Source organism: Carettochelys insculpta, chromosome 4 (assembly GCF_033958435.1).
Source record: "Carettochelys insculpta isolate YL-2023 chromosome 4, ASM3395843v1, whole genome shotgun sequence".
Classification (NCBI taxonomy): Eukaryota; Metazoa; Chordata; order Testudines; family Carettochelyidae; genus Carettochelys; species Carettochelys insculpta.
Window position 1 is genome coordinate 72936914 of NC_134140.1, and position 15079 is coordinate 72951992.

The 15079-nt window shown below is 46.6% G+C and overlaps 1 protein-coding gene across 5 annotated transcripts in view; it reads right to left on the reverse strand.

Annotated features, from left to right (window-relative positions):
• The window catches only part of KLHL2 (kelch like family member 2), a 140861-nt gene that overhangs the window by 64337 nt on the left and 61445 nt on the right, over positions 1-15079 (reverse strand). For all 5 annotated transcript variants that reach the window (XM_074993068.1, XM_074993069.1, XM_074993070.1 and 2 more), the window contains one exon: positions 2976-3138. In XM_074993068.1, coding sequence (XP_074849169.1) covers positions 2976-3138 — 163 coding nt within the window. The remainder of the gene's footprint in view (positions 1-2975; positions 3139-15079) is intronic.

The window sequence follows — 15079 nt, forward strand, 5'->3', positions numbered from 1 at the left end:
GTTCTGGCTCTGGGCCTGCCCACCAGGGTCTCCGAGCAGCCTCCTCCACCTCTGAGTTGGGGGGAGGCCACAGCACCTTGCTACAGGGTGACAGACTGACATCTGGAGTATCTTTATTTTTAACAACTGGCAGAGTTGTTGCACCATTTGGGACATAAAGTTAGGAATTCCTGAGGGACTCCAACACAAGCGAAGATGTTCATGAGCTCAGTCACCACCCTCTTGGCACTCACGGAGTGTAAAGGCACAGCTTCCGGATACTGGGTTGCATAGTCAACGACAACGAGGATGAATCGGTATCCAGCTGCACTCTTCTCCAGTGGGCTGACTATATCGACGCCAGTGAGCTCAAAGGGTATACTCAGGAGCGGGAGGGGAACTAGTGGGGCTTTCCCCATGGACCAGGGTGCTGTGAGCTGGCACCCTGGTAGGAGACACAGAAGTCTGTGAGCTCCCTGTGGATCCCGGACCAAAAGTAGCAGGCCAGGATCCTAGCCAGTGTCTGTTCTCTTCCCAGGTGTCCCACCATGGGGACAGAATGGGCAAGCTGCATGACCTCCTTCTGGTACAGCCAGGAAACCAAGAGCTGATGGTGCACTTCTTTCACCTGTGAGTCCTTCTCTACATGGTATAGATGGTGTCTCTGAATTTCAAAATGGGGAAGATGTCTCACTTGATGGCGTCCAGTGGTCTCCCCATTCCCTACCGTCACCGAATCACAGAATCACAGAGCTGGAAGGGACCTCAATAGGTCACTGAGTCCAGCCCCCTGCTTCAAGCAGGATCAACCCCAACTAAGTCATCCCAGCCATGACTATGTCAAGCTGGGACTTCAAAAGCTCTAGCGATGGAGAATACGCTACCTCTCTAGGCAACGCATTCCAGGGCTTCACCACCCTCCTGGTGAAGCAGTTTTTCCTAATATCCAACGTACTTCTCTCCTGTAACTTCAGACCATTGCTTCTTGTTCTGCTGTCTGTCACCACTGAGAACAGTATCTCTCCATCCTCTGTAGTGCACCCCTTCAGGAAGTTGAAGGCTGCTATTAAATCACCCCTCAAGCCTTCTCTTTTGCAAACTAAATAAGCTCAAATCCCTCAGCCTCACCTCATAGGTCATGTGCTCCAGCCCCTTAATCATTTTTGTTGCCCTCCACTGATCCTGCTCCAGCACATCCACATCCTTTTTATACTGGGGGGCCCAAAACTAGACGCAGTACTCCAGATGTGGCCTCACCAGTGCCAAAGAGAGGGGAACAACAACTTATCTAGATCTGCTCAGTGGCAGCTCTGGCTCAGGTCCTGTAAGTGTCAGAGCCAGCTCCTGCCTCTTTCTTGGCTGGTCAGCCCTGAACTGGGCTAGCTTCTCTCCTTCTATCCTGCCTCCAGGCCTGACACTGGCTACAGGTGAAATGGGGTGGCGCTAGTTGGGCAAAAAGGCTCTGTTTAGAGCCTGCACTGCCAGGCCTTCCTCTGACTCCCTTACAGATCAATTCTGGAACTACTTCTAGCTCAGCTATATTAAACCCGGTCCATTTACAGTCTACAGCAGAAAAAATACTGAATTTATTCACAAACAGGGAGACAATGCTTTCACACTACAGAAACATTTTAAAATGTCAAGACCATTTGCTGCATTTTGTGTTTTTTTATTTCCTTTCATTAGTTATATTAGGATCAACATAAAATATAAGAGAGGAAAAAAAGGGAATGCTAAGAGTTCTCACCCTCCCAGTACCTTCAGGAAGCACCTCTGCTCGTGAGATGGTCCTTCTGGTAATAGTCCTTGGGGTGTTTGCTTGGACAGATAACTTACTACCATAGGAGGCCAGCTATATGATCATATATGAAACGTGGCCCCTTTCCATCTGGGGCTGAGGTGGGAGAGTGGAGCTTCTAATAACATTTCAAACTATGAGTCAGACAAGCAAGATTTTGGGAAGAGAAACAGTCAGTTGGACACCCATTCAGTTCATTCTTTTCTTCACATTACCATCCTTGCACACCATGTGGGCAGCCAGCTAGGTACAGGGCTATGCAGCATGTCCACAGGGTACTTCTAACAATGCTAGTAGAAGTTTTAAAAGAGTTCCACTTGTAGCAGCTAATACAATCACAGTAGCAGCAAGCACACCTGCAATAAGGCAGCTGCTCAAGTGAGCTGCTTTCTCTTTAATATTAATTTCACAGAAGGCCAGCAAAAAGTCTTGCTGTGTCCACCCATGAACATAATGAATTCCTGTCCATTTTTTTCTCCCACACACCACTCTTTACAACCCCTGACTAATAATTCTGGGGAGAGATAGTAAAATCATTCTTTAGGAAACACTCCAAGCTTATTTTGATTTATGACTCATTTTATGTATACAGAGTATGTTTGGTGCACAGGATCTCTGGGTGTCACATAATCTCCTGCAGTAGTAGTACTCATATGTTCTCCTCCCCCCACCGCTCTTTTAGCTTTATCAGTTGGTTTACATTGATTTACACTGATTATGGTGTCAAGATTGTCTCCGCGAGGAACAGAACTAAAAGCTTACTTTTAAAAAAATGAAAGCTGATATCCTTCATGGTGCCCAAGAACTGGCTCAGTTAATTAGGGACCTGGATAAGCCCAATATAGTCCCCACCAATTTATCAATCCAGTGTACAAGATAACTCTGAATGACAAAGGTAACAAGTTAACTGAATCCCTTGCTAGTATCACAAGTTTCTTGGCTTCTGGTCATGACAATTATAGAACAAAGATGTATTTCTCTTTGTGCCCACATACTCAATGTTTTAGTCAGAAGACTTTTTTTCCTGTAATAGACATTATAGATCCCACAGCAACTTTTTTCCAAAAAAAAAACAAAAACTTATCACAAGCATCCTGCATAAATTCCCTTCTGTTAGAGCATATTAGAAACAGCACTTCCTAAGAATATCCCAAACACACTAATAAAGCAGGTTATTTTGTGATCATGTTAGACTTGCCTGCATATGTGTTTGCCTTGTTTAATAGATCCGTACATGCATGCATGTCAGCAAAAGCACGAATGCCTAAGCAGTTGATAGGATGAAGTTGGGATTCCAAAAACTCACAACAAGTCCTCTTCACATCCTGTAACTGTAACAGACCAGCTGCTGGGAGAAGTACCTGTAAGAAGAAAAAGCTAGTTAACATTCCATCTGATTTTACGCTACTGTACTACGACAACATCTGTAAGACAAAAAACAAAAATACAGACATCCAACACTACAACGGAGGATGAAAAAGTATCAGAACACATCAGTTAGCACGAGGAAAACCTATGAGATTATTCTGATTCACTTCCCTGCAAACATATATTTATTAGCATTCTGTGAAGTTTTGTTTTAAAGGTCACAAGCAGGGGGGTTTTGCCACTCTCCTTTGAAAAGTCATTGCATATATTACTCATGGTGAAAGTACACTTCATAGCATTCAACTTATGTTTTTATCTCTTCTTATTCATCTTATTGCTTCTATTTATACTCGTAGCCATTTCCACTATCCCAGACACTACTTTCATACAATACCCATTGAACTATTTGCAGACTTATGCCTCTTAGCATCATTTAGCCGCATTACAGATATCAATCCTTAGTTTTTCTTCATGAGAAAGTTCTCCACGCTTCTAAATAATTGTTCTAGCTCTCCTTCAGAGGAATTACAGCCAAATGTGCCTTATTTATGACGTTCGGATTGCCTAGCTTTCTTCTACAGTGTTGCATATTAATTTCCTCACTGAATATCACTCATGAAGGTCTCCATCTTGGTTTTCCAAAATGTAACACCACTGCATATATATATTGTGAAAAAATTACACTTAACTTATACAACAGGAGCAGCTAACAGAGAGTTTGCCTGGGAGTTCGCCTTCGGGAGAAGCTCCATACCTGTTTTCCCTTCACTTTCTTATACGCTACCAGGGGAGCAAAGCGGACAGGGGGCTGCAGACAGGGGAGTTTAAAAGGGAGAGCAAGCAATCCTGCTGCTGAAGAAACTACCAGGTGAGAGTACTGGCTTTTGGAGTCAGTGAGGGAGTGTGCATGACTGTTTGAATTTTGAATTGTGATTCTGATTTTAGGTGGGTGATTTCAATTTCAGTTTCTGTGGCAGTTGGGACTGAGTTCCTGCCCTTTGTTCCCTTGATTGCCTTTGATCAGACTCAGGATCAGCCTTCCCCATGTGACTAATGAGGGGTAAGGCCTGACCTAGGCCAGCAGGCTTTCATAAGCCAGAGGCAGAGCGACCGGGGAGTGAAGCAGACAGGGGAGTTTAAGAGGGAGTTTAACAGAGGGAGACCTACAATGGTCACGAAGACCCGCAACACCTGTGCCAGCACTGTTTCTGTCTCCTCTGCCTCCGCCTGTAGCCAGACAGACTGCCTGACCCTGGATGCTTCTACCCAGATCCTGGTGTGGCTTTGCAAGGACTGTGACTTGCAATTCCCACTTACTCATATCCAGGCTCAGGGGACCATCCAATGTGAAAGGTGTCTGCTGGTGCAATCTCTCAGGCAGCAGGTGGGAGAGCTGCAGAAGGAGGTGGCTGGGTTGAAGAGTATCCAAATTCATAAACAATTCCTGGACAGTATATATGTGGAGACAGCTGAGGTAACTGTCCCAGTACACAGGACTGCTGACCCACCACTGGTGGAGGGGGAGATGGCTCAGGGTGGACACTGGCAGCTGGTTACTTCTGGCAGCAAGCAGTGCTCCACCCCAGCTCCCAACCCTCCCATCGTGATATTAGGAAACTGTTATGCTGTACTTGGTACAGGAGACAAGGAATCACCCCGTACAGCAGAGGAGAAGCCTCGTACCCCCAAGGCTGGGAGATCAGCTGCCACCTCTGTGAGGAGGAAACAGAGTGGTGGTGGTTGGTGACTCTCTTCTGAGGGGGACAGAGGGGCCCACCTGTCACCCTGACATTTATCTCAGGAGGTGTGCTGCCTGCCAGGGGCCCATATCCAAGATGTTACAGAGGTGTTATCGAGGATTATCTGGCCCTCTGACCTCTACACCCCATGCTACTCATCCATGGGGGCACTAACGATACTGCGAGGTGTGACACTGAGCGGATCAAGAGGGACTACAGGGCTCTGGGAGTACCGGTGAAGGAGTCTGGGGTGCAGGCGGTATTCTCTTCAATCCTTCCTGTCAAAGGTAGGGGCCCAGGGAGAGGCAGGTACATCCTGGAGGAGAATGCCTGGCTGTGTAAATGGTGTTGCCAGGAGGGCTTTGGCTTCCTTGACCACGGGATGCTAGTCCCGGAAGGACTGCTGGGCAGAGATGGTGTTCACCTTTTCAGGAGAGGGAAGACCCTATTTGGACACAGACTGGCTAACCTAGTGAGGAGGGCTTTAAACTAGGCCTGATGGGGACTGGGGAGCACAGCCCACAGGTAACCAGAGAAGATAGAGACCTGGGAAATGGGTCGGAAATGGGAGGGAGCACAGGCTATAATGGCAGAGAAAAAGGAGGGTCAGGGCAAAACTGGGAGGCAAGATCAAATCAATAGCTTAGATGCCCATATACAAATACAAGAAGTGTGGGTAATAAGCAGAAAGAACTGCAAGTGCTAATAAATGAATACAACTATGATGTCATTAGCATCACAGAAACTTGGTGGGATAATACACATGATTGGAATGTTGGTATGGAAGGGTACAGCTTGCTCAGGAAGGATAGACGGGGAAAAAGGGAGGTGGTGTTGCCTTGTATATTAAAAATATACACACTTGAACTGAAGTGGAGATGGACATAGGAAATGGATGTGTTGAGAACCTCTGGATTAAGCTAAAGGGGGTAAAAAACAAGGGTGATGTCCTGCTAGGAGTCTAATACACGCCACCCTCCCAGGTGGAAGAGGTGGATGAGGCTTTTTTTTTTTAAACGACTGACAAAATCATCCAGGGCCCAGGATTTGGTGGTGATGGGGGACTTCAACTATCCAGATATATGTTGGGAAACTAACACAGCAACACACAGACTATCCAATAAGTTCTTGGACTGCATTGGAGACAACTTTTTATTTCAGAAGGTTGAAAAGCTTACCAGGGGCAAAGCTGTCCTAGATTTGATTTTAACAAATAGGGAGGAACTGACTGAGAATCTGGAAGTGGAAGGCAGCTTGGGTGAAAGTGATCATGAAATCACAGAGTTCACAATTTTAAGGAAGGGTAGAAGGGAGAACAGCAAAATAGAGACAATGGATTTCAGCCAGGTGGATTTTGGTAAACTCAGAGAGCTGATACATTTGGTCCCATGGGAAGCAAGACTGAGGGGAAAAACAACAGAGGAGACTTGGCAGTTTTTCAAAGGGACATTATTAAGGGCCCAAAAGCAAGCTATCCCGCTGCATAGGAAAGATAGAAAATATGGCAAAAGACCACGTTGGCTTAACCAGGAGATCTTGCGTGATCTCAAAATAAAAAAGGAATCCATATGAAAAATGGAAACTAGGACAACTTACAAAGGATGAATATAGGCAAACAACACAGGAATGCAGGGGCAAGATTAGAAAGACAAAGGCACAAAATGACTCAAATTAGCTATGGGCATAAAGGGAAAACAAGAAGACTTTTTATAAATACATTAAATGCAAGAGGAAAACCAAGGATAGGGTAGGCCCACTGCTCAATGAGGAGGGAGAAATAGTAACAGGAAACTTTGAAATGGCAGAGATGCTTAATGACTTCCTTGTTTCAGTCTTCACTAAGAAGTCTGAAGAAGGAATGCCTAACATAATGAATGCTAGTGGGAAAGGGGTAGGTTTAGAAGATAAAATAAAAAAAGAACAAGTTAAAAATCACTTAGGAAAGTTAGATGTCTGCAAGTCACCAGGGCCTGAAGAAATGCACCCTAGAATATTCAAGGAGCTGATGGAGGAGGTATCTGAGCCATTAGCTATCATCTTTAGAAAATCATGGGAGACAGGAGAGATTCCAGAAGAATGGAAAAAGGCAAATATAGTGCCCATCTATAAAAAGGGGAATAAGAACAATGCAGGAAACTACAGACCAGTCAGTTAACTTATGTGCCAGGACAGATAATGGAACAAGTAATTAAGGAAATCATCTGCAAACACTTGGAAGGTGGTAAGCTGATAGGGAACAGCCAGCATGGATTTGCAAAGAACAGATCATGTCAAACCAATCAGATAGCTTTCTCTGATATGACAGTGAACCTTGTGGATAAGGGAGAAGCGGTGGATGTGGTATACCTAGATTTTAGTAAGGCATGTGATACGGTCTCAGATGATATTCTTATCAATAAAATAGGTAAATACAACTTCGATAGGGCTACTATAAAGTGGGGGTGCAAAACTGGCTGGATAACTGTACTCAGAGAGTAGTTATTAATGGTTCTCACTCCTGCTGGAAAGGTAGCCCAAGTGGGGCTCCGCAGGGGTCTGTATTGAGACCAGTTCTGTTCAATATCTTCATCAACGAATTAGATATTGGCTTAGACAGTACGCTTATTAAGTTTGCAGATGATACCAAGCTAAGAGGGGTTGCAACTGCTTTGGAGCATAGGGTCAAAATTCAAAATGATCTGGACAAATTGGAGAAATGGTCTGAAGTAAACAGGATGAAGTTTAATAAAGACAAATGTAAAGTGCTCCACTTAGGAAGGAACAATCAGTGTCACACATACAGACTGGGAAGCGACTGTCTAGGAAGATGTACAGCAGAAAGGGATCTAGGGGTTATAGTGGACCACAAGCTAAATATGAGTCAACAGCGTGATGCTGTTGCAAAAAAAGCAAACGTGATTCTGGGATGCATTAACAGGTGTGTTGTGAACAAGACACAAGTAGTCATTCTCCCGCTCTACTCTGCACTAGTTAGGCCTCAGTTGGAGTATTGTGTACAGTTCTGGGCACCGCAGTTCAAGAAAGATGTGGAGAAATTGGAAAGGGTCCAGAAAAGAGCAACAAGAATGATCAAAGGTCTAGAGAACATCACCTATGAAAAAAGGCTGAAAGAACTGGGCTTGTTTAGTTTGGAAAAAAGAAGATTAAGGGAGGACATGATAGCGGTTTTCAGGTATCTAAAAGGGTGTCATAAGGAGGAGGGAGAAAACTTGTTCTTCTTGGCCTCTGAGGATAGAGCAAGAAGCAATGGGCTTAAACTGCAGCAAGGGAGGTTTAGGTTGGACATAACGAAAAAGTTTCTAACTGTCAGGGTGGTCAAACACTGGAATAAATTGCCTCGGGAAATTGTGGAATCTCCATCTCTGGAGATATTTAAGAACAGGTTAGATAAATGTCTATCAGGGATGGACTAGACAGCACTTGGTCCTGCCATGAGGGCAGGGGGCTGGCCCTGATGACATCTCAAGGTCCCTTCCAGTCCTAGCATTCTATGATTCTACAAGACCTGGCTGCTTATTACAAATCAACTTATATCTCTCCTCATCCTCTTGATCAGTACAAGAAGTAGCTGATTCTGGATGGCTTTTCCACTGATTTGAGTTTAAGTTTTGGGCCACAAAACTGTCATCCATTTAATTTTAGGATTTTTTTTATGATGCATGTTTTACTGCATTTATTACTCAGCTAAAATTACCTTACTAATTCTGCATACGGTGGGTTTGGAGCATCTTGTGATATCTTAATACTTGAGATTTCACACTCTCCCAAGGCCCAGTGATCAGATGACCATTGTTATTGCCCGGAATGTTAATCTAAAGACTGTCATACCCATTATAATAGTTAGCATTGTAAATAATACCATAGTGCCATATTTATGTGTCCTTTTTTTTACACAAATAGATGCTGTTACCTCTAAACTGGCCCACTTACAAAGTGCAGCATATAGGATCATATCTGAAGACTCCAGGAATAAATACAAGCATGTTGTTAGCTTACATATACCTTACTATCTTTCTAACTCAAGCTCATTCAGTGACAGTCCTTCAGCAGAGCGTCTATAAGTTCGTTGAGTGAAAGCATACAGGGAGGGCCTAATCCAACTTTTGTTAAAGTCATTGGTGCATATTTTCATACCACTGACCTCAATAAGGACCTTATCCAACTCCCAAAAGAGTTCAGGTGATAGATTTTTTTGGGTAGGACTGTTGTCCAGCTAATTTTAAGTTTGGCCCTTGAAAATGCTCTCTCTTTAAAAATATATTCAGAAAAAAAAAGAAAAAAAAAACTCCTTGAAGACAACAGGAGAAATGTTTCATGCTTTTCAGAGGCACGTCATGGAAGCAATAACATAACACCATTAAGCACTCATTGCTTAATAGTAAAACTCAACCTGAGATAATTCTGTACTGGAATTGTACCTTTAAATGAAGTTATATTCTACCTTCCACCATTTTTTCATTTAAACATTTTTTTTCTGCTTTTGATATTCTAAAATAGAGGTCTCAGTAAAATAAAGGTATGTGAAATGTTTATTCAACCACGTCTGTAAGTGACCAAAGCAGCAACAATTAAATTTTAAGATCTAGAGAGGATTTACAATTATAAAATACATGGAGGAAAATAAGTCAGTGGTATTCTTGTTCAGCCTGTGGATAAGGAAGGTTTCAGTCACACTGTTCAGGTTGTTCCCTCATTACCTTAACAGATTCTGAAAAATGTATACAATGTTTTTGTAGCTGTTTCTGTCCCAGGATATTAAACAAGATAGGTGACATTATTGGACCAACTTCTGTGTGTGAAAGAGACAAACCTTTCAAGCTTTAAGATGATATGGCTATAAAGTGATAGGTAGGCAGAAAGAAAGCTGAAAAGAGCTAAGTCAAAGTGGAGAAAGATTTCAATGAGTAACTAACTCTCACTGTCTGAAGAGTTATAGGAAAAAGGTCCAAAGTGCTTTTGATTTGAAACTTTGTTTGACCAGTGCACCAGGACAATCTACTTTTCAGCTATTCCACAGGTTGCACTGTGCCAACTTTGATTAGAGGAAAATGGGAGCAAATAATAGTTTAATTCACAAAATCTCATTATATTACAATTATCCAGCTGTTCATTGAACTGGGACACTTACTGCAAGAGGCTTAGTCTCAGACATTGAGTGGTTTTGAATCAAGCCACCATAAGAAGCTTAAATGAAATTACGCCTCAAATTAAAAAACACAGTAAGACAACAAAAAAGTTCCCCTATGAGTAAACAACAAGATAAAAATCAGCAGAGACAAATGGCATCTTTTAAAAAGTGAAAGTTCAACCCTAGTGAGGAAAATGGAAAGGGACAAACTCTGGCAAGTGATGTGTAAAAAAAGGCAGTTACCTCTTCTGTAACTGGTGTTCTTGGAGATGTGTTGCTCATGTCCATTCCAACCTGGGTGTGTGCCGGCACATACCCAGTTGCCGGAAGCTTTTTGCCCTAGCCGGTAGCCCTACGGTTGGTGTGGCACCCCCTAGAGTGGCACCAATATATGCACCGCCCGACCCGTCCCCCGCTCACTTCCTTCTTGCCAGCTACTCTGACAGTGGGGAAGGGAGGAGGGTTTTGGAATGGACACGAGCAACACATCTCAAAGAACACCAGTTACAGAACAGGTAACTGTCTTTTATTCTTCGAGTGATTGCTCATGTGCATTCCAATTTGGATGAATGCAAGCCAGTGCCTAGGAGGTGGGGTTGGAGCCCTGGAAGGCGTGCAGGACAGCCCTGCCCACTGCAATGTCTTCTCATGCGTGCTGCATTAATGCATAATGTGCTCAGAATGTGTGAATGGAGGACCAAGTGGCCGCCCTGCAGATGTCCTTGATAGGGACCCTGGCCAACTATGCTGCAGAGGACACCTGTGCCCTGGTGGAGTGAGCCCCAATTGGGGGAAGGGGAATCCCACCACTTTGTAGCACTCCCTGATACAGGCCACTATCCAGGAGGAGATCCGCTAAGAGGAGACTGGGTGCCCCTTCATCCTGTCTGCCACTGCAACAAACAACTGTTGAGACTTTCGGAAGGGTTTAGTCCTGTCTATATAGAAGGCCAGTGACCTTCAGACATCCAAAGCGTGTAAACTCTGTTCCCTGGGGGAGGCATGGGGCTTTGGACAGAACACCGGTAAGGTGATGTCTTGGTTAATGTGGGAGGGGGAGACCACCTTAGGCAGAAACACCGGGTGGGGTCTCAGCCTAACCTTATCTTTGTGGGACACCGTAATAAGTGGGTCTACTGTCAGGGTCCTGAGCTCTGACACCTTTCTGGCCGACTTAATGGCCACCAGGAATGCTGTCTTGTAACTGAGGAATGACATAGAACAGGAGGCGAGGGGTTCAAATCAGGGACCTGTAAGTTTAGACAATACCAAATTAAGGTCCCATGTTGGCAGGAGGGCCCAAACCTGCGGTTTGACCCTTTCCATTCCTTTCATGAACCTTTTCACCACCGGGTCTGAGAAGACCAATGACATCCCGGGCCCTGGGTGAAACGCCGAAATAGCTGCCAAGTGCACTTTCAGGGAGGATAGTGACAGGCCTGGCTGGCTCAAGGCCTGCAAGTAGTCTAGGATACGTGGTACTGGGGCCTCCCCTGGGGATAATCCCCTTTGAGTGGCCCATATAGTAAATCTCTTCCATTTGGCTGCAGATGTTACCCTCGTGGAGGACTTCCTGCTTGATCGGTCTCAGCCATAGAGCCTCCATGCTGTGAGATGTAGTGCCTGAAAATTGGGGTGCCGCAGTCTTCCCTCCTCCTGTGTCAGCAGATCCAAGTGTAGTGGAAGCACCTCTGGGTCGCGAGCAGACATCTCCAAGAGGGTCAAGCACCAGTGTTGTTGAGCTCAAGCTGGGGCCACCAGGATAACTGATGCTCGGTCCAACCGAATTTTCAGCAGTGTTCACTGAATGAGCAGTATCGGTGGGAAGGCATAAAGCAAGGGTCCCGACCAACGAATGACGAAGGCATCTGTCCAAGAGCCCAGGCTTCGGTTCTGGTAAGAGCAGAACGTCCTGCACTTTGCGTTGAGATGGGTGGCGAAGATGTCTACCTGGGGAGGTCCCCACTTCTGCAAAATTGAACTCAGTACTTCTGTGTGTAGTGACCACTCGTGGTCCATGAAGGACCTGCTGAGATGGTCCACTAGAGAGTTGTGAGCCCCACGTAGGTAGAATGCCCTCAGGAGAATCTGGTGCCAGATGCAGAAGTCCCAGAGTGCGAGGGCCTCGAGACACAGGGGTAACGAACGTGTGACCCCTTGTTTGTTTATATAGTACATTGCTGTAGCATTGTCTGCGCTAACTGCGACACACTGCCCCTTCAGGTTGCTCTGAAACACTTTGCATGCCAGCCGAATAGCTCTGAGCTCCCACATGTTTATGTGGAGCTGAGTGTCGGTCTTGCTCCACAGGGTCTGAGTCTCGCGATCCCTCAAGTGAGCTCCCCAGCCCAGGTCCAAGGCATCTGTGACCAGGGAGAGGGAGGGCTAAAGGGGATTGAAGGGCACTCCCACGCAGACTGACCAGGCCTCTAGCCACCAGTGTAATGCCGTTAACAATTGTGGGGTGACTGTCACTAACTCGTCTATATTGTCCCTGACAGGTCTGTATACTGAGGTGAGCCACAACTGGAAGGGGCACATTCGCAACCTGGCATGCTGGACTACGAATGTGCATGCTGCCATGTGGCCCAATAGTCTGAGGCATCCTCTGGCCATTGTGGTTGGGAACCTAATTAGTTCTTGGCTGCAAACCACCATGGCTTGGACCATGCTCTGGGGCAGAAGGCCCTGGCTTGCTCTGCATCTAGTCGGGTGCCCACAAACTCCATGACCTGAGTTGGGGCTAGTATTGACTTTGCCTCATTTACTCGGACGCCCAGTGTGTTGAATGTCTGTCGTATCAACTGCACGTCATGCCACCTGTCGCTGTGACCGACCTCGGATCAGCCAGTTGTCCAGGTGGGGAAAGAGGTGCACCCCCTGCCTGTGTAGGAAAGCCACCACTACTGACATACATTTGGTAAGACTCTTGGGGCTGAGGAGAGGCCAAACGGAAGGACTGTGAACAAGTAATTGTCCTTCCTGAGCACAAACCGGGGAACCTCCTGTGAGGTGGATAGATTGCTATGTGAAAATACATGTTCTGTAAGTCGAGAGTGGCAAACGAGTCCCCTCATTCCAGCATTGGGACAATTATGCCCCGGGATATTATACAAAACTTTATCTTTTTCACAAATTTGTTCAAGTTTTGCAGGTCCAAGGCTGGCCGTAATGCTCCTTTTGCTTTCAGAATTAGGAAATAACGTGAATAAAACCCCTGCCCCCAGAATTCGTGGGGAACTTTCTCTATACCCCCTTTTGTAGCAGGGCCTTCACCTCCTGCCTGAGAAACATCTCATGAGAGGGCTCCATGAAGAGGTGGGAAGAGGGACAGGAAGAAAATTGGGTAGTGTACCCGTTTTCTACCAGGCAGAGGACCCACTGGTCCGACGTTATGCTGCACCATGCATGCTAGAATGGGAGTAGGCAGGATGAAAATAAGTGCTGAGCTGGAACTGCTGGGGTGGCCGGTGTAACACTCCCGACTGCCCCATCAAAACTGATGTTTAGACCCCGGTGGGGGGTTTTGGTGGCTCTGATCCACTATCTGGCAGCCCTGATGTCTCCTATTATGGCGGTTCCTTCTCCTGTTCCCACCTTGGTGTTGTTGTGGGAATTGTCTGAACTGGGGTCTCGGGGTAAAGTGTCTGCTCTGGGCCACCGGGGGTTTGTAGACCCAGCGAGTGTAGGGTGGCCCTTGAGTCCTTCATGCTATGAAGCCTCATCAGTCTTTTCTGAAAATAGGGAGGGGCCCTCAAAAGGGAGGTGCTGTATGGACTGTTGCACTTTGTGCGAGAGTACCAAGGCCTGTAGCTATGGTCCCCTTCTCATGGCTATACCCAAGGCCATGAACCTGGTGGCTGCATCCACTACATCCAGCGCAGCCTGTAGTGCCACTCTAGATATGAGTCTCTGTTCCTCCACCAGGCCTGTAAAGTCCAACTTGGTCTCTGATGGCAGTAGCTCAGCGAAACAGTCAGTCAATGGAGCTGGCTGAATTATACATATCTGCTAACCATGGCTTGCTGGTTAGCAGTTCTCAACTGGAGGCCACCTGTAAAATAGACTTTTCTGCCATACAGATCCAAGCGTTTGGCTTCTTTGTTTTTAGGGGAGGGCCCCTGGACCCCCTGCCTCTCCCTGTTGCTCACAGCATCTATGACCATGGAGTCAGGGGGAGGATGGATGAACAGATGTTCATTGCTCTGGGCTGGGATGAAATACTGGCGCTCGTTCTTTCTAGACATGGGTAAGGCTGAGGCCAGGATCTGCCACACTGTTTTTGCCGTGTTGGCAATTGTCTTTACAATGGGCAGTGCCACCCTGCTAGGTCCAGATAGTGAGAGAATGTTTGTAACAGGGTCTATTTCATCCCTGACCTCTTCCACCTGCACCCCCAGACTCTAGGCCATCCTTCTCAATAATTGCTGGTATGCTCCTCCATCCTCCATTACCAGGGATGCAGAGGATCCAGCCAATGGCTCATCTGGGGAGGACGAGGATAAGGGCATCGTGCCCAACAAGCGCATCGGTGCGGGAGGGTTCAGGTACCTCCATCTGAGTCCCCTTAACCATCGTTCACGGTGCCGTGCTCGGTGCCTGGGGTGAAGGGCCCCCTTGTGGCATATGGTAAGGTGCCGTGACAATGGGGCCACTCGGCACGTGGGAGGGCACCGGTTCTGTCAGTGCTGGTGCCCACTGCACCACAGGTCCTGGTGCCTGCAGGGGTGGTGCCCATGTTTGGGTCGGTGCTGAGTGTGCCAATGTCAGCGCCATCGCCAGTGCCGACGACTCCGCTTACTCTCTTGGGGGGTGGGGGGGACTCCCAATGAAGTGGTCGGTGTCGATCTCGGCACCTGGGGAGTGCCAGGAGCCCTAGCCGGGAGTCCCATAACCCACCCCTGTGCCTTGTGGATTGCCCATGGCGTCCAGAAAGGCCATTGTGGGGCACCCTAGGGAGGCATTTGCCACTCCCTGTCCAAGGGGCATTGGGGACGATGTCGACGCCCACTGCAGGGGGATGATCTTGTACTCCCGCTCCAAGCTGAGCTGGAGTAAAAGGAGTCC